The sequence below is a fragment of the Drosophila elegans genome, unplaced genomic scaffold (genome assembly GCF_018152505.1).
Source record: "Drosophila elegans isolate 14027-0461.03 unplaced genomic scaffold, ASM1815250v1 contig_149, whole genome shotgun sequence".
Taxonomy (NCBI): domain Eukaryota; kingdom Metazoa; phylum Arthropoda; class Insecta; order Diptera; family Drosophilidae; genus Drosophila; species Drosophila elegans.
This window is the reverse complement of record NW_024545513.1, coordinates 12,051,608-12,069,226: the sequence shown is the minus strand read 5'-3', so window position 1 is coordinate 12,069,226 and position 17,619 is coordinate 12,051,608. Positions and strand designations below refer to the sequence as shown.

The window sequence follows — 17,619 nt, the reverse complement described above, 5'->3', positions numbered from 1 at the left end:
CAATAATAAAATGTCAAAAATATAATTACTTGCCATCTTTTTATTGGGGCTTTTGGGGGCTATTACCCAGATAAAATGTGTGTTTTACACAAACGCCCTTAAAAAAAAGAAAACAATATTATTTAATCATTTTTCCAGACTCTTTTTTTTAAGAGCTTTTGATAATGCATCCTTACATATATATATTTTTTTTGAAAACAAAAGTTGCCCATCTATTGATATTCTGTCTTAATTAAAAGAACATTTAGATCACACTTATACACATACTTATACGTTATATTTAATTCGGGCAAAGATTATTAATGCTAAGATCTAATAAAAAAAGTTGTATTCATAAAAAAAATATATATATCCTCAAGAAATTAGTTCCACTGTATACAAAACATATATTTTGGTAGATCTCCGTATACATAATATACCCATCTCTCTCGTAATTGTGCAAACGCTGCAAAATATAGTCCTTTTCCTTTTAAAATAGTACACAAACTAGAAGGTTATATTACTAGACTTGCCTTTTAATGAGAAGTGCAGAATTCCTACGTACTTCTTACAAAACAAAAAATTATATATATATATATAAGTGTGTATGGGGAACAGGACCAACAGCTTGGCTTAAATAAATAGGTAAAAATTATGCGATGATTTCTAACTGAATGGATGGGATTCTGCCAAGTTACCAGCACGTTGCAGTCGAAAATCTATTTAGATCACCCAAAAATGAAGTGGTGCAGATTATTGGATGCTACTATATTGTTAATTACTATAAAACATCGATAAGAAATACAGTCTTGGTTGGAATATGGATTCTGGCAATAACATACACGTATGAAAAAAAGACTATGATATAGCTACTTGGGGAGTCCTTCCTGCGGCCGGTCCACTTGCGTTTCCCAGTTCTGCCCATCCACATCCAGATAAGTGGTGCTTGCATTTCGTTTCCTTGCCATATCAAAAGAACTTCCGCCTGGGCGTGGCAAACGCTAATCCCGACATTCTGTAAATCGAAGACAAATACTTGCATTGCTTGCGTACAATATAAATTATTCTTGCCCACTTTGTTAGCTTGCACCCATCGAAGTCCTCCAATGCGCCGTTCCCACTGGTGACCGGCGTGGATTGGTTCTTCTGATCGAGCTGCGATTGCTGTGGCGAGTCCACCGCCTGGCTGACCATATCGGACGTGGAGAACGCAGCCACGTTCTCCTTGGCCGACTTCTCGTCGGGCTCACCCCCACCAGCATTGTCGGGCTCATCATCTTCAGCATCGTCGGGCTCATCATCCTCAGCATTGTCGGGCTCATCATCCTCAGCATTGTCGGCCATTTCAATGTCCTCCTCGTCGTTCTCCTTAATTTCCATAGACATTATTGAATGGCTATCGTCACCCTTGGCGTTTTCCGGCGGCGGCTGCTGGCCAAGATTGATCGGATTGTGGCAGCGCCCCTTGCAAACGCAGCCCTCGACGCATACAATGCTGCCCACAAAACAACCACATCGCCTGGAGTTGCACTTTTTGCGACACCTGCAGCCCCTGCCGCGTTTGCCGTCTTCCGAGACCTGTGTGGAGTTCAGTGATTGGGTGGATGCATTCCCAGCCGACGTGGCACTGGCATCCTCCTGGTCATCTCTGGGCACCGTCGCCTGGGACTGCTGCTGCTGCGACAGATTGCGATTGGAGGTCGTCTGGCGTGTCTGACGTGAGGCCAAGAAATATATAAATCAAGTGCAAGTTTTAATTAATTTATTGAAGGAGGGGAATGAGCAAACCAAACCCACCTTGTATTTGGACGTTAAGGGCTTCCACTCGGGATCGCTGTCGCTGTCGAGAATGCTTAGTTCGTTGTCCTCTACCATTATCACACTTTCGTCGGCATCCAGGGGTTCAACTTTCGGTACCCTGACCTTCGACTTGGTATTGGCTTTGAGCGCGTCCAGCTCCTGCTGCAGTGCTTCTCGGCTGCTGAGCAGTTCCTCGAGGATCTGCTGGCGTTGCTGCTCCACCTCCGCTGGTGGCTGGCATCCGGCTGATCTCTGGTTGGCCGTCCTAATCAGAACGGCCACCTTCTCCTCGTAGGCGCGCTGTAGGGCCAGCATTTGCTCCTCATGCTCGACTTGGGCCAAACGGAGACGTGTGGTGGCAGCCAACTGCTGCTCCTGGGCCTCCAGCAGCTGCGAACGCTGCTCATCCAGGGCGGTGCGACCGAGCACCTGCTGGCGTCGCTGCTGCACCAAGGTCTTGAGCAGCTGCTTGTTTACAAGGCGCGACTCGCCAATGCTTTGGACACCCTCGGCCACGGAGCGAATGCGGCTATCCAGATCGGTGGGGCAGACCTTCTGCTGCAGATCGGCGATTTGGGCGTTGCGCATCTCGAGCTCCTCCTCGAGATTGGCTAGCAGGCGGGCCTGCGCCTGGGCCTCGGCCGGATCGTTGGGCCTCTCCTGCTGCATCATTTGATAGTGATTGTTGATCACTGCCCGGTCCTCCATCAGTTGCTCCAAACTGTGCTCCGCATCGATCAGTGAAAGTATGATCTCCACCTCCCGATCCACCCAACTGTCGGTCTTCATCGAGTGGACAGCACTGGAGCCAGAGCCTCCGTGATCCTTGGCGTATTTGTATCGCTGGGTCTGCGCCGAGGCCTGCCGTTCGAGGGCCTCCTTGAGGCGCTTGTTGGCCGCCAAGGCCTCATCGCACTTGCGCTTCAATACCTGCCGCTGCTTGGTGTGCAGCGTCTGCTGGCGCAAAATCTCCGACTGCATCTTGCGGTCCTTGCTCTTCAGCTGGGTGAGCTCCTTTTCGCGCAGCATCTTCCATTGGCGGAACTTCTCGGACTCGCCACGCATGGCCCGTATCAGTTTGACCTTGGACTCCTTCATGGCCCGGATCTCGCCGCTCAGATTCTGAATCTTCTCGCGCTCCTTTTCCCGCATCTTGAGCATGTTGGCCTGGGTGAGCAGCTTGCGCCGCAAATCGGAGATCTCTTGCTCCAACTGCTGCAGACGCTTGCGTCGCTCCTCGGCAATTTTGGCCGAGGTCTCCTTGCTCTTCATGTTGCGCAGTTGGTCCATGAGGTTACGCCGCTCTGCCTCCAGGTCATCGATCTTCTGGTTGCACTCACGCAGCTTGGCATCCTCGTTCCCGTCCTCCAGCTGGCTGTAGTTGCGAGTGATGCGCTCGTGCAGCTCCTGTTTGATATTCAGCTGGCGGTTGATGCTGCGCAGTTCGCCAGCGAAGTTCAGCTGCTTGTTGGTGAACTCCTCCGAGTGGGACTGCAGCATTTCGTTGGCTTCATCGCCGCCACTGCTGGGGCCGCCGTTCTCGTCCCTTTCGGAATGCGAGTGGCCACTGTCGGCAGTAGTGAGATGCTGCTGGTGGATTGTTTCCTGGTCCTGGGACTCCAGTTCCGCCTGGGTGCGCTGGAACTCGTTGTCCACTAGCTCTATCAGTTGGCTGATCTCCCGCTGTCGATCCTGGCCATCCGCATCTCCGTCTCCGTCCTGCTGCGGATCCAGTTTGCCCTTCAGCTGCAGCACTTGGCTGCGGATTTTATCGTGAGCCTGCTCGACGATGTGGGCACGCATCTCCTTCTCGGTGAGATCGACCAACGTGTGGTGTAGCTCCTGCTGCAGTTTCTTAATCTGATCCTTCTGGCTGCGCACTTGCTCCCTGAGCCGTTTAATCTCCGCAGCACTGGCCATGGAGCCAGCGAACGACTCATCGGTGGGTAGGGGCCCCAGACCGGCGTCTCCAACTGCACTGGATATGGAGCTGGTCATCTTGCCGCCCCCTAAAAGCTCTATACGCAGCTTCTGAATGATGTCCTTCAGTCTATTGACCTCCGCCGCATGCGGATCGACATTGACCACCGGCTTGTTCTTGATCTGCAGGGCCCGATCCGCGTAGCGCAGGGTGCTCAGCGTCTCGGCCACATTGTAGTCCGCCGGACTGACGCAGGCGATCATCAGGGTGATAGAGTTTCCGCCCAGGGAGTCCTGCAGCAAGCGCGTCAGCTTGGACTGGCGATAGGGTATGTAGCCAGCGGCCTGGTTAGCTGAAATGGGTATCGAGAATTAGTATCCAAAGGCCTGAGCTGTTCGAAATTAAAGGGGGCAATATAGTGATACAAAACCTGATATTTATTGCTCAATGATGATAAACTTAAGGAAAGTCTTTGTTAACAGTTATTTTGTTACAATTTTGTTTAACTCGAAAATTTGAAATTAAATATAAACGATTGTTTACTCCATAGAGAATATTAGATTAACATTTTTTTTATAAATCAATTCACCGAAAATCAAAGGATTAATAATTTTCATACAAATTAAGGACTAAGAATGAAAAATAAAACACAACCAAATGATTTTTATATAACTATATAAACAAAATATTAAATTTTTAATTCCATAAATAGTATCTGATAAAAATGTTGCATTTAATTAGTTCTCCAAAATAAAAAAAAAATAAAACAAAAATGAAAAAAATATATAAAAAAATAAAACGTGTTCTAAAAACAATATCAGCTTACAATGATAATTAAATAAAGAGTACAAATTTTAATAAAATCAATATGCCAAAAATGAAGGGATTCCTCCAACAACAAATAATGGAATGGAAAATAAAACCAAACGATAACTAATACTATAAACAATAACAAATTGGTTTAAATATATCTTAAAAGGTGGCTTCGAGAGCAATTTTAAAACCATCTTTTCAAAAAAAAAATCAAAAAACAATCTTTTCAGCTCGGTATCTGGATAGTGATTACTTACAACCCAAGGCGTTGATCACATTGCCCAAGGCCAACAGGCCTTTGTTGATATTGACGCCCTCCTTGAAGCGATCGCCACTGGCCAGAGTTTTGGAGCAGCGTTCCGAGCCCGCCAGATCCACCAGATTGAACCGGGATGTGGTGACCGATTGTCTACGGCAGAAACGGGGAAACATGAGTGATTAGGGATGCCCACGATTATGGCATTCGCCCCACATACTTGCCATCCAGCTTGGTGGCCTCCAGGGTCAATGTGAAGATGGCGTGCGATCGCGAGGATGTCTCATTCATGGCTGTGGCGGCCACAGCCCGTCCGGCGGAGCCGCGCATCAGGTGTTCGGTCACCTCCTGGGCGGACTTGACCTCCAGTTCTGTGAGGCCCGGCATGACCACCCGGTTCTTGACCTCTCTGATGTCCACCGTGGCCTTTTCGCGCTTTTGCGTCGAAAAGAGATCGTAGAACTGTTCCTGGTAGAGCTCCACAAAGGAGCAGGTGACCACAAAGCGGAATTCCTGACGCATTTCCTCAATGGCAAGGAATATGTTGTGAACGGCGCGTGGTATAACGCCCACATCATCGTCCAGCACTCCATTGAAGGCTGTGCCCATGGTATACGTTTTTCCGGAGCCCGTTTGGCCATAGGCTAGGATCGTCACGTTATAGCCGCTCAGAAACTTCTTCATTTTGGCTTCAACGCAGGACTCGAAGATATCCTTCTGGGAGTCCCCGCTGTCGAAGACATGATTGTATGTGTACGACTCAGTCCGGTTCACCGTAACCTGAGGTGATCCATCCGGCGACCGCTCCACCGCGATCCGGCAGCCGCGATCCAACTCCGATTGCACCAACGGACGCACGCGCAACGCCACGGCGACCGAACTGGGATCCTCGAAGGACATCTGGTGCGGGTGGGGGTGGGTATAAAAAGGATAACTTGTGTTGCTGCCATGAATGCTTGGCGCCATTTTCGTCAGCCACTCACCTTGTCACCAGAACAGCCGCTTTTGTTGTGATTCCGGTGTTTGGGGGGGCAAAAATGAAGGAATAGGACACCACTGGGAAACACTGGACTCGTCTAGATGGTCGCGATGGAACGAAACACGGTACTTTCAACAATTTTGATTTTAAGGGGCCTTATCTTCAAGGAATGCGACGCTAGCGGCTATCCTACAAATGCATTGCTGTCGGTATTTTCAAAAAATGGCGGAGATATCGATTGGTTGCAGTTATCGAATTGGGGCCCAGATGATTTGCTTTAGCGGCTTGTTTATCGCTACTATTCTAATTTCTTTTTTGGTTAATTTTGTTTTGGATAAAATAATAATGAAACTCATAAAATTCAAATGTTTTTTCAAATGGTAGTGTGAAAAAGAAAACCAAGCCAACTGTTTAAAAATTATGTTTTAGAGCCGAGCAACTACTTTGTTTTTTTTTTTCAATATATAAACTTTGCTTCGTTTTAAAATCTTGTTGAACTTATTCTTCTATTGCAAACAATAATTAAACATAATACAATAAATTGGCTTACATTTTTTTGATCACGGTATAGCTGCATGAAATCTTATTTAGGGTTTTGGAGCAAAATTCGTAAGAGTTCTTTTGTTATAACTTAGCCAAAACTAGACGTATGGCCATAACAGTGACTATTTTGTAAAGCTGGCGACCTATACTACCCATCCACATTCGGTTAACATAAATAAATTTTGTTTTGGTGCAAAAAAAGATTTTTAAAAATCAATTTTTTTAAGTAATTCATTTTATGGCCAAATTTTGCACTTTAGATAAGTTATTATTTTTTTTTTGAAAATTTGAAAATATGAAAAAAATTTTAACTGGGAACGCCATTTGACAGAGAATTTAATGACGAATTCACCGAGGTAATAGAAAAACTGATTTTTAAAGTTTTTTTTTTGTGTTTTTGAGACTTGTCAAAATAAGAAAATCCGTAAGAGTCCTTTTGTTGTAACTTGGCCAAAATTGGACGTATAGCCATAAAAGTGGCTGTTTTGTAAGGCTGGCGACCTATACTACCCATCCACAATCGAGGCAAAATCCGATTTGACCAATTTTTTGAAAAAATGTAAAAAACTGAAAAATTGTTCACTGTGAATGTGTTGAATGGAAATTTTATGATGAACTCAACTCAACCTTTGACAAAAATTTCCCAGGTGTTGTGATTCGAAACCCCATCTTTAAAAAGTGTTTGCAGTTTGGTTTCACTTGAGGTTTGTCAAAACAACGTCTTTTAGGCAAAATAGATAAATCAAGCTTTTTACCGCTAGCCTTTTTGAGGGGGCACCGCTATAAAGCTATCGATAAGTAGGTTCACAGCGCTGCGGTTTTATCGCATTTTTGAACAATCGCCACAGCCACAAACAAGTTGCGATTTTAGTTGATTTAAATTTAGAGGCAAAAAGAAAGAAGGAACAGGCTGCAGGACATGGAGAAAGTGGCGCCGCGTATCAAGGTGCTGGAGGAGGCGTTTGACGGCAATGGGAACGGATGCGGCAGCGTGGAAGCCACCCAATCGGCCATTTTGAAAGTGCTGACGCGGGTGAACCGCTTCCAGGTGCGCGCTCGCAAGCACATCGATGATAACTACGTGGAGTTCATGCCCAACCACACCTCGCCGGACACTTACCTGGAGGAGTCGGCCTCCCTGACCCGGGAGATCCACGATCTCCTGGAGACGGTGGGCTCCGAGGGCTTGGGCGCCCTGGAAGAGGCGAATGCCAAGTTGGCGGACAGCGGCAGGCAGCTGAGGGAGATCCTGTTGGGCCTGAGAGTCAGCGAGCATGTGCTCAAGATCGACGAATTGTTCCGGTGCGTGGAGGAGGCCAAGACTAGCAAGGATTTCCTGGTTACCCTGGACCTGGTGGGTCGTTTATGGGAGTTCATCTACGGCGACGACTCGTCGGTGGCCACGCCCGAGGTGCGACGCATCTTCAATACTCTCGATTGCTACGAGACATGCAAGGTGAAATATCATTGTCAGGCCTACCTGCTGGAGCAGAGCCTCCAAGAGCGCTTCGATCGGCTGGTGCAGCTGCAGTGCAAATCCTTTCCCACATCGCGCTGTGTCACGCTACAGGTGAGCCGGGATCAGGCGCAGCTGCAGGACATCGTGCAGGCCCTCTTCCAGGAGCACTACAATCCCGCACGCCTCTGTGAATTCCTGCTGGACAACTGCATCGAGCCGCTGATCCTTCGGCCGGTGATGGCCGAGTACAGCGAAGATGTCGACGGTGGCTCCCACGTCCGGCTATCGCTCTCGTACGCCACCAAGGAGCCCAGCTCTGCCCAGCTGCGTCCGAACTACAAACAGGTCTTGGATCACTTTCGACTGTTGCTGCAAACGCTGGCCGGCATCAACAGCAGTGTGTGCAGGGAGAAGCATGTGTTCAGCATCATTGGCGATCATGTCAAGGACAAGATGCTGCAGCTGCTGGTGGATGAGTGCCTGAAACCAGCCGTACCCGAGACCATGGAGGAGTATCAGTCCTCAACGCTGTGCGAAGATGTCACTCAGTTCGAGCAGCTGCTGGCGGACTCGTTCCTCATCAATCCCGAGCAGGATCGCGCACTGGGGCAATTTGTCGAGCAGTACGAGACCTACTATCGCAACCGACTGTTTAGTCGGGTTCTGGAAACGGCGCGCGAGATCATCCAGCGGGATCTGCAGGACATGGTGCTGGTGGCGCCCAACAACCTATCCACCGAAGTGGCCAGCGATCCCTTCCTCTTTCCACGCTGCATGATCTCCAAGAGTGCACAGGTAGGCCATGTAATGCCCCCAACTTTCAGTTTCCTAATACCCACTATTCATTTTAATATTTAAGGACTTTGTCAAACTGATGGACCGCGTCGTACGCCAACCAACCGAACAACAGGGCGAAGACGGAGCCGATCCTCTGGCCGGCATCTTGTCCGTCATGCTGCACACCTATATCAATGAAGTGCCCAAGGTGCACCGCAAACTGCTCGACAGTATTCCACAGCAGGCGGTGCTGTTCCACAACAATTGCTTGTACATGACCCACTGGGTGGCCCAGCATGCCGACAAGCGCATCGAAAGTATGGCGGCGCTGGCCAAAACGCTGCAGGTCACCGGCCAACAGCATTTCCGCGTGCAGGTCAACTACCAGGCCTCCATTTTGATGGATATCATGCAGGGCTTCGAGTTCGAGAGCCCGCACACGCTGGGCTCCAATCCGCTAAAGCTGGTGCGCCAGTGCCTCCGCCAGCTGGAGCTGCTTAAAAACGTGTGGGCCAATGTGCTCCCGGAGACGGTGTACAATGCAACCTTCTGCGAGCTGATCAACACCTTTGTCGCCGAGCTGATCCGCCGCGTGCTCACGTTGCGCGACATTTCCGCCACGATGGCCTGCGAGCTGAGCGACCTCATCGACGTGGTGCTGCAGCGGGCGCCCACCCTCTTCCGCGAGCCGAACGAAGTGGTCCAGGTCTTCAGCTGGCTGAAGCTGCAGCAGCTGAAGGCCATGATGAACGCCTCGCTCAAGGAGATCACGGAGCTGTGGTGCGACGGCGCTGGTCCGCTGACCGCCAGCTACAAGTCGGACGAGATCCGGCACCTCATCCGGGCGCTCTTCCAGGACACGGATCGTCGGGCCAAGGCCATGACCCAAATCGTTTAAGCTTCATACTAGAATGGATGGGTTTTTGGCCAAGAAGGAGTAGTGATGTGAGGAACCAAAATGAAATCGGAATTGATGAAATATCACTTTTGTAGATTATTATTATTACGATTATTTTTGCGAAGGAGGAGTAGTGATGTCAGGTGTCAACTTATTTTGCTTACAAAATGTGAATGTGAAATTGATTAAATATCGCTTTTGAAGATTATTATTAATACTATACTATAAACACCAAACACATATTGGAAAATATATTTTAAATCGGAAAATGAAATCAAAACTATGTATATATTTTGGACGAAGAGCGATTCATTTTAAGTAGCTACTGGATGGTTTTTTGGGGTTTTCAACTGTTAATAAGAACAAGTATTCAAAGAATACTTCCATCAACCACAAAATTCAAACCATCCGGCCCGCAAGACACTTTCTCAATTTTAAGATTTATTTAATTTAAATATAATAACAAAATCCCCTCCATTAGTTCGCCTCATGTCGTGCTTGGAGGAGCAGTAGGTACAGCTGCTCAGTGAGCAGTCTATGATCGCGACCATGGGTGACGGTGAGGATGCGCTGGGCCTCGTCCAAATGGTGCAGAGCCTCCTTGGCGTGGCCCTCGTACAGCTGGATTTTGCCCAGCTTCATGTGGAGAAGGCCGAGCAGCGGGTTCCAAGGTCCGTGGTATTTCCGGAAGCCCGGCAACAAGCGTTGCCCGTAATCCAGGGCATCCGTCCACTTTCCAACTTCGATGGCAGCTTCAAAGGCCGAGTCCAAGGTCTTTACATACCACACGTTCAAGGGATGGAGCACGCCCGTCTGCTTATCCAGGCACACCTTGCACACGTCCAGATCTGGCAGGGAATAAGGTATAACGAGAGATGCCTTAGTATACTTTCTATAGATATTTATCTATCTATCAAAGTTACTCACAGGCCACGTCCTTCATGTTCTCCAGATTGTGCTGTGTGAGGGCCATCGCTTCGTTGAAGGCGTTCCTGAGCTTGGGACTAATTCCTGCGTCGCAACGCTGACAGTTTGTGCGCTCCACATTGATGCCCACGCCGCAGTTGCGGTTGGGACACAGGGCGGACAGCATTTCCTTCGACTCCTTGGCATCCGTGCACTTGCTGCACACGCAGAGGAAATAGTAGTGCTCCTTGAGGTCCAGACGCCTCTGTTCCGGCGTATTGAGCAGATCGATGTAGCTGATGAAGATCTTGGACCAGTCCAGGCACTCCATGTCCTCGATCGCATGGACGTGCAGCTCGTTGCCCTCGAAGGTGGCCACCGCATTCGGCTGGCAGCTGTGGTCCGTTATCGAGACGCCCAAATATATGGCCGTGGCAATGGAGTTCATCTCGGCGTCCAAGATATTAAAGCCATTGGTGATGAGCTGCAGGAGGAGGGCAAAGAAAGAGCATTAGCATGTGCTTGAGCACCCGCATATCTGTGTGCCGGGGAATGTGAACCGTAGCCCTTCCTAGATGATCAATTGGCTGGCAGAGCGCCAGGCGATGACCATCGATTGCTATCTAATTTGGTCGACCAGGAGCGAAATTGCTTTTTAAGGGGAGCCCAAATCTAAAATAGGTACTTTTGCCATTGGTGCTAATTGTCTAAGTTACTAGTAAGCTTTAAGTTTTAAGCCTTTAGCTAGCTTTATATAAGTAAATATCTAAATGGTTAATTAAATAACGTATGAATACATTTAAATTGTTAACTAGAAATGGGTATATACAAATTGCCCACCACTTATTTCTCTTTAATAAGTTGGATTATATAAAAAAAATGCAATATGGCATATTTAAATTGTAAGATAAAATAGAAGTAGGTTGGACATCACCTATGCCTGTTTTATATGAGGTTTATATAAAAATATAAAAGTTTTAAAAGTGTTATGTACCTCTGGAAAATATGTAATTGCTAATCTTGGCAGGAAGATTAAAACTAGACCATATACACCTACATGTGCGCCCCCAATCCGCTCCTGGTTTCTGGCACAGGTGTCTGTCCACTTACGCGACCGTAGATGCTCATCAGTTCCGTCTTGTTTGGCACCGTGCTGGGACTGTCGGCCATCATGTCCGTGAGGACGGCGTGCAGGGAATCCAGGTGTTCCAGTCTCATCGGATCGTTCTTAATTTCGGCGTAATCTGTTGGGTGTTTATACAGAGATTAGCGAGAATTTGATGAGAGAATCGCACACTGCACACTGCACACTCACGGGACATGAGATCGCGGAATTTGCGGGAGCCGTGCTCGGTGTAATAACCCCGGATTAGATCCCCACCGTGCTCGAGACGCAGGATCAAGCGGCAGAGCATCCGGGCAGCATCGGGCACGATTCTGGGATGCACCTTCTTCAGAAAGGGACACTCGTGCTTGTGCTGGGCCCAAGCTTGCATTTGGCAGGAGCGGTTGCAGTAGGACACGTAGCGGCAGTTGGAGCACTTGAGCACCTTGGTCCTGCATGGGAATAGGAATGGGAAGAAGGATTAGAAATGGGAGCCGGAGGAATCGCCACTTGGTCAAACTCACGCCTCAAGGCAATTATCGCAGCGCTCCAGGCGATACTGCGACTTCAGGACGAAGGCAAAGGGCTTCTCTGTGAGAATCCGCTGACCCCTTTTGATTTGCGGAGCTGCATTCTTTACGCTTTTTGATTTCAATGAGCATATGGATTTGGATGAACTGGCAGTGGATCCATATTTTTCCATTTCGCCGGAGCAAAAAAAGAAACACCTTCTTTGACTTTCGCCTGGGGGCCCGTCTCACTGGCGACTGAAAATGAGCGCACACCTGAAGATCAAAAATATTGTTTCTGCTTTTCGAATGCTTTTTGAATATTTTGCGGCATCTGATTCCTATTTTTAGCCAAAAAAACAAACACAATTTACGCAAATCGCTGGCAAACACACAAAAGCAACAACAGTTTTTTTTTGTTTTTCGTATGCACACGTTGGCGTTGCCAGACCGTCAAGGGGGTCATGCTCCCTACAGTGGACACTGAATATCGTAAACGGAGTATGGGTATTTCAATTCAATTCAGTTTTTTTCAATGTCATTTAAAATGCACCCAAAGTAAATATTTACTAGAAAAATTAATTATATTTGTATTTATTAAATTTATGACAAATTAATATTTGCAATTTATAGAATTTTGTAATATGCTTTATTTAATCTTTGGCTGAGATGTCACTAATCTATACATTACTGTTCTCATTTAGCACAACTGCCCTAATTTTGTAAACAGTTTAATAAATTATCATCTTTTAAAATAGTAAATGACACCACTGTACCATTTAAAATGAGGGAGATAGCTATATTGCCAGCACCTAAACAGATAGGGTTATTATTTATTTATATATTAAAACTCATCCTATTTTTATATTTTTTGATTTTTGGTGTTATGATTCTTAATTATAAGGAATAGGGACGCCCCCCGATACAAAATCCTTCATATACATCAATAGCAAATTCTTTTTTATCGGTGCCCCTGGGGGCAGTTTTTACGATTTATTTGTATAGCAAACTTATATAGCATAGGGACATGTTGTGTGATCGGTCCGTACGAACTCCTATAAGCAGTAAACGCGGGCATTGGGATCGGGAACGAGAGCGACGGGGACTAACTAATTGTTCTGAGGCTTGGACCACTCCACACTGAGGATCAGATGGTCGTAGCCGTGCCCGTTGAGGATCTCGATGGCGGCGGCCGCATCCTTGCGCTGCTTGAAGTGCACGTAGGCGAATCCCTTGCACAGGCCGGTGTTCTTGTCGCGCGCCAAATACATCTTGCTCTGCGGCCCGATCTTCTTGACCAGCTCCTCCAGATCCGCCTCGGTCATCGACTCCGACAGATTGGAGATCCGGATGGCGGCCGTATCGTCGCGCCCGCGCATTCCCAGTCCGCCCTTTTGGCTGTCCTTCAGGAACGGCGGCACATACTTTCCGGACTTGGGGGCATCCACGGCAGCCGCTGCGGCGGCGGTGGCCTTCTTCTCCATCATATTGGTGTCCATCGCCGTGCCCTTGTACGGACAGTTGACCGACCAATGCTCACCATTGCAGATGCGGCACTTGGCAATGTTCTTGGTGGGATCCAGCAGCGGATCGTTGGCCTTCTCGTCCTCCTTGGAGTTGAGGAACTGCATGATGATCTCCTCGGACACCATGGTCGTCTGCGAGTTGGGTCCCGGCTTGTCGTTCTTCGACTCGCCGAACTTTGTCCAGGTGCGGCGCTTGGCCACCGTTTTGGGGACCACCTGCTTGGAGATCTTGTACGTCCGCACCACCTTGGACTTCTTGTCGTCCTTGTTGTACTTGTACTCGGTCACATACTTGTGTCCGTTCTCCACCGTTTCCGTGGTCGGGGGCAGTCCGCCATAGTCGAGCTCCACCTCATCCGCCCAGGAGGATTTGATCGTTTCAACGCCCGGCATCTGAAAAGGTTTGTTTGGTTCGTGGTTAGTGGGGCTGCAATGGGGGTTGCGTTCAGCACACTCACTTTGTTTTGCACTGCGAATTGTCAGCGAATTGTTAGCAAATTTCGCCACGAGTTTCGTTGCGATTGGAAGCAGCAACACGAAAAGAACTATCGATTGCCCTATCGATTGTTTGATCGATGTTTCAGGGATGGAGAGCTTCCGAAGTTAGTGTACCCCAACATTCGATAACGGGGTATCGAAAGAGCAGTGTTGCCTTCGATGACAGCTTCATTGCACCCCCATTGTTATCGTTTTAAGCTTTGGCACTAAATTTAATAAATATATAACAATATGTAATTTTATTTTTTATTCAATATTTTCTCACCCCTATAATAAATATTTGTTTCATTTTCTACGTATACAAAATTTTTAGGGTATTCCCCATCGCTGAATTGTAAAAAATCCAAAGGATAAGTTCGGCATTGTCGGAATTGTCAAACAGTCAATATCAGATTATTATTATTTTTAAATTAGACCAGTTTCTTAAAAACTGAGTATTCTGGCCTAGAATTAAAAAACAAATTTATTTTTCAAAACCGATAATGGGAAATCCTTTTTAATCTTCTTTGGCAACACCTTAATTTTCCTGTTTTTTATTTATTGTTAGCTACGGACTAGCAAGTTACAAGCGAAATATCTTACATTCAAAACTTTAAATATAATAAGGTTAAATTAAAACTACAAAACTTGAGAATTTGAGATTAATTTCAGCGGCGTTTCAAACCCATAAATATGTCTGACCATTTTATTCCCACTATTGTGGTATTTTCGCAGTGCCTCCGATCTGGCCACTCTGTCCATCTCTTCTTCTTGCCATCGCATCCGCTTTCTGTTCTTTTTCCTCGTGGTTTTCGACTGACAAGATGGCTCCAACCGTAAGTGCTCCGCCCAAGAGCTCCCGATTCCCTGGTCAAAGTGGGCTCCCTGCTCGTAGTTGTGTAATGCCAATGGCCAGTGACAAGGAGTGAATAATCACCCGTAATCCTCAGTGGCCAGCTAATTAATGAGTGTACTTTTTTTCTGATTTTTTTTTCGGTGTTGCTTCCATAACCGCCATGTTGTCCCGAACAGGCCAAGACCAACAAGGGTGATACCAAGGCCGCTGCTGCCAAGCCGGCTGAGAAGAAGGCTGCTCCCGCCGCCGCCGCTGCCAAGGGCAAGGTGGAGAAGCCGAAGGCTGAGGCTGCCAAGCCCGCCGCCGCCGCGGCCAAGAATGTGAAGAAGGCACCCGAGGTGGCCAAGGCGGCCGCCGCCGCTGCTGCCAAGCCAGCAGCAGCCAAGCCCGCTGCCGCTGCCAAGCCGGCCGCCGCCAAGGATGCCGGAAAGAAGGCTCCTGCCGCCGCCGCCGCTCCCAAGAAGGAGGCCGCCAAGGCTGCCGCTCCGGCTGCCGGAAAGGCTGCTCCAGCCAAGAAGGCCGCTTCCACCCCGGCTGCCGCTCCTCCGGCCAAGAAGGTTGCTCCCGCCAAGGCTGCTGCTGCCGCTCCGGTCGCTGCTGCTGCTGCCGCTCCGGCTGCAGCTGCTCCAGCCGCCGCTGCCAAGCCTGCTGCCAAGCCCAAGGCCAAGACCGCTGCTCCCGCTCCCAGCAAGGTGGTCAAGAAGAACGTGCTCCGCGGCAAGGGACAGAAGAAGAAGAAGGTTTCGCTGCGCTTCACCATCGACTGCACCAACATTGCTGAGGACAGCATCATGGATGTGGCCGACTTCGTAAGTAGCTGGGCGGGATTCCCCCATGCAAACAAGAAAAAAGCACCTCCCAAAATCAGGGCATATTCGGTTTTTGCTTTCGAGGTGTTCCGAGCAGAGATTCATCTCTAAAGACTCTAAATCTATCACAAAGTTGGCTAAAAGTAAGCTTTTAACAGCTGACTAATTTTTCCTCGTAATCAAAAACGATCTATTGCAAATTATAAATTTTACGCTGTAAGATGTATATAAAACATTGCATACTTTTAGACAGCCAAGTTTCAGATTTCAGATCACTAGAGACTGACTTCTTCATAACCTTAAAAGCCTGCCAAATCCTGAAAGCAATAACCGGCATAGAGCCTCAAAAACCAGTATCAGTTTACCGCACCAAGCTTTCCATTGTCCTCCAAGTTAACCAGGGGCTCTGGATAAAAAGTTGTGGTTACAGTGAAGCCTCTCCATTTGGCGATAAACTGCTGGCGGACTTAACCCGTGCCGCCGGTGGTTAACAACTTCTGGAACAGCACTAACTGTAGATCATGATCGTAGCGTATTAGCATATTAAGATAAAACTAAATATATGTATGTATATGTATGTCTGTTCCAAAACGCATATTTCGCTGCCTTTCATCTGGCACACGTGTTCATCCGCAGCGCCTCCCGAACGCGCTAATTGTCAAGGGGCTCTGGGCACTGCACAACGGGGTAGCCACTGACCGCCAGTGACCTGGCACTGGCCAGTGGTGCAACCGTCTGTGAACAGCGTCAAGCCGTGCTATGTGTACCGCCACGTGGTGGGCCCTGGGTTGAGTGCGTCCACATCCGTGGCGCCTCAGGCCAAAATTCATAGTGCGCCCTGCTCACGGTGTCCGCTCTTTCGTGGCACTGCAGGTTTTCCCAACTCTAGTGTTAGTTGTTTGTTTAGCCTTCGTCTATCTAATAAAATTCGCCTAAAGAAACCATTTACTATAAAAGAAAAACCCACTAGTGGGCAAACCGAGTGCGCTTAACGCGCTGCTTAGCAGGGCGCTAAATTGATTGAAACGTCGCCCCCGCCAGAGGATCAGGTAACTACCATCTTAAGCTTCATTCACAAATGGAGAATGGGAATCACCAGGTTACTGGGTACTTACTTGATGATGCCATCCCATGTATTTAATCATATTAAAGAGGCAATTACAAGCGCTCACCACCTGGTGGTTCCCAATCTCCATCGTTGCCCATTCATCAACTGGATAAATCTATAAATTACAGGCCACGCCGATTTGCCGTCAGAGAGTGAGCTTAATGCGTCGCTCTGATGGCAGTGTACTCAGTGGCATAGCAAAAAATTGGTCACTCTTCTTTATTTGGGCCTTCTGTTCTACACAATCGACTCTTGGCCTTAACAAAGACAGAGACATTCAATCACTCCGACTAACCGATGTGTCTTGATGAAGATTGATCAACGCACCATCCCACCACTTCAAACAGAACTAATCCGAGAATCCCTGTGTTCCTATTCCGCCCGCAGGAGAAGTACGTGAAGGCCCGCCTTAAGGTCAACGGCAAGGTGAACAACCTGGGCAACAACGTCACCTTCGAGCGCTCCAAGCTGAAGCTGCATGTCAGCTCCGACGTGCACTTCTCCAAGGCCTACCTCAAGTACTTGACCAAGAAGTACCTGAAGAAGAACAGCCTGCGCGATTGGATCCGTGTGGTGGCCAACGAGAAGGACTCGTACGAGCTGCGCTACTTCAGGATCAGCTCCAACGACGACGAGGACGACGATGCCGAGTAAAGATGATCCAATACCAATTCCACACAGCAAAAACACAAGGTTTACATTTCGTTTTTAATGTATGTACTCTATATCTCACGTCCTCAAAAGGGGGCGTGTTTTTATAAGCTAGCAGAAAAAGGTGTAAACTCATGGAAAAAATCCCTTTGGGTTCGCCGCAATAAATTATTTGTGTGAGAACCGTAAGATCGATGTGGTTTTTAATTAGTTGTATGTAAATGTGTTGCAATTTCTTAAATTGTTT

General features: G+C 47.8%; 5 protein-coding genes across 5 annotated transcripts; 2 read left to right on the top strand and 3 right to left on the bottom strand.

Annotated features, from left to right (window-relative positions):
- Positions 1-20: 20 nt before the first annotated feature.
- LOC108137124 (chromosome-associated kinesin KIF4) lies at positions 21-6,884 on the bottom strand. Its single transcript, XM_017258661.2, has 7 exons — positions 6,802-6,884; positions 5,753-6,058; positions 4,990-5,669; positions 4,771-4,922; positions 1,777-4,052; positions 1,055-1,692; positions 21-994 (listed from the first exon to the last, which is right to left on the bottom strand). The coding sequence occupies exons 3-7, from the start codon at positions 5,667-5,669 to the stop codon at positions 949-951; spliced, it is 3,792 nt and encodes a 1,263-aa protein (XP_017114150.1). The 5' UTR covers positions 5,753-6,058; positions 6,802-6,884; the 3' UTR covers positions 21-948.
- A 217-nt stretch (positions 6,885-7,101) lies between these two features.
- LOC108137161 (centromere/kinetochore protein zw10) lies at positions 7,102-9,699 on the top strand. The gene is made up of 2 exons (XM_017258731.2): positions 7,102-8,545; positions 8,610-9,699. The coding sequence occupies exons 1-2, from the start codon at positions 7,211-7,213 to the stop codon at positions 9,423-9,425; spliced, it is 2,151 nt and encodes a 716-aa protein (XP_017114220.1). The 5' UTR covers positions 7,102-7,210; the 3' UTR covers positions 9,426-9,699.
- A 150-nt stretch (positions 9,700-9,849) lies between these two features.
- On the bottom strand, positions 9,850-12,383 carry LOC108137162 (histone-lysine N-methyltransferase SMYD3). Its single transcript, XM_017258732.2, has 5 exons — positions 11,961-12,383; positions 11,647-11,888; positions 11,442-11,575; positions 10,353-10,815; positions 9,850-10,273 (listed from the first exon to the last, which is right to left on the bottom strand). Exons 1-5 carry the CDS (start codon positions 12,137-12,139, stop codon positions 9,903-9,905), a joined length of 1,389 nt encoding a protein of 462 aa, XP_017114221.1. The 5' UTR covers positions 12,140-12,383; the 3' UTR covers positions 9,850-9,902.
- A 360-nt stretch (positions 12,384-12,743) lies between these two features.
- On the bottom strand, positions 12,744-14,050 carry LOC108137216 (eukaryotic translation initiation factor 3 subunit G-1). Its single transcript, XM_017258807.2, has 2 exons — positions 13,930-14,050; positions 12,744-13,864 (listed from the first exon to the last, which is right to left on the bottom strand). The coding sequence occupies exon 2, from the start codon at positions 13,862-13,864 to the stop codon at positions 13,055-13,057; it is 810 nt and encodes a 269-aa protein (XP_017114296.1). The 5' UTR covers positions 13,930-14,050; the 3' UTR covers positions 12,744-13,054.
- Positions 14,051-14,692: 642 nt separating this feature from the next.
- LOC108137145 (60S ribosomal protein L22) lies at positions 14,693-17,561 on the top strand. Its single transcript, XM_017258708.2, has 3 exons — positions 14,693-14,784; positions 14,981-15,613; positions 17,109-17,561. Exons 1-3 carry the CDS (start codon positions 14,773-14,775, stop codon positions 17,373-17,375), a joined length of 912 nt encoding a protein of 303 aa, XP_017114197.1. The 5' UTR covers positions 14,693-14,772; the 3' UTR covers positions 17,376-17,561.
- Positions 17,562-17,619: the final 58 nt, after the last annotated feature.

What these genes read in the sequence shown, in the direction of transcription:
- LOC108137124 (XM_017258661.2), bottom strand. Translation starts at nt 5,669, where the DNA reads ATGTCCTTCGAGGATCCCAGTTCGGTCGCCGTGGCGTTGCGCGTGCGT. An exon ending in GCCACCAAGCTGGATGGCAA is followed by an intron (nt 4,923 to 4,989) that starts GTATGTGGGGCG and finishes TTTCTGCCGTAG; the next exon opens with ACAATCGGTCACCACATCCC. An exon ending in GATGGGTGCAAGCTAACAAA is followed by an intron (nt 995 to 1,054) that starts GTGGGCAAGAAT and finishes TTCGATTTACAG; the next exon opens with AATGTCGGGATTAGCGTTTG.
- LOC108137161 (XM_017258731.2), top strand. Translation starts at nt 7,211, where the DNA reads ATGGAGAAAGTGGCGCCGCGTATCAAGGTGCTGGAGGAGGCGTTTGAC. An exon ending in TGATCTCCAAGAGTGCACAG is followed by an intron (nt 8,546 to 8,609) that starts GTAGGCCATGTA and finishes TTAATATTTAAG; the next exon opens with GACTTTGTCAAACTGATGGA.
- LOC108137162 (XM_017258732.2), bottom strand. Translation starts at nt 12,139, where the DNA reads ATGGAAAAATATGGATCCACTGCCAGTTCATCCAAATCCATATGCTCA. An exon ending in TGATGAGCATCTACGGTCGC is followed by an intron (nt 10,816 to 11,441) that starts GTAAGTGGACAG and finishes CTCCTCCTGCAG; the next exon opens with CTCATCACCAATGGCTTTAA. An exon ending in GAACATGAAGGACGTGGCCT is followed by an intron (nt 10,274 to 10,352) that starts GTGAGTAACTTT and finishes ATTCCCTGCCAG; the next exon opens with ATCTGGACGTGTGCAAGGTG.
- LOC108137216 (XM_017258807.2), bottom strand. Translation starts at nt 13,864, where the DNA reads ATGCCGGGCGTTGAAACGATCAAATCCTCCTGGGCGGATGAGGTGGAG.
- LOC108137145 (XM_017258708.2), top strand. An exon ending in TCATGGATGTGGCCGACTTC is followed by an intron (nt 15,614 to 17,108) that starts GTAAGTAGCTGG and finishes TTCCGCCCGCAG; the next exon opens with GAGAAGTACGTGAAGGCCCG.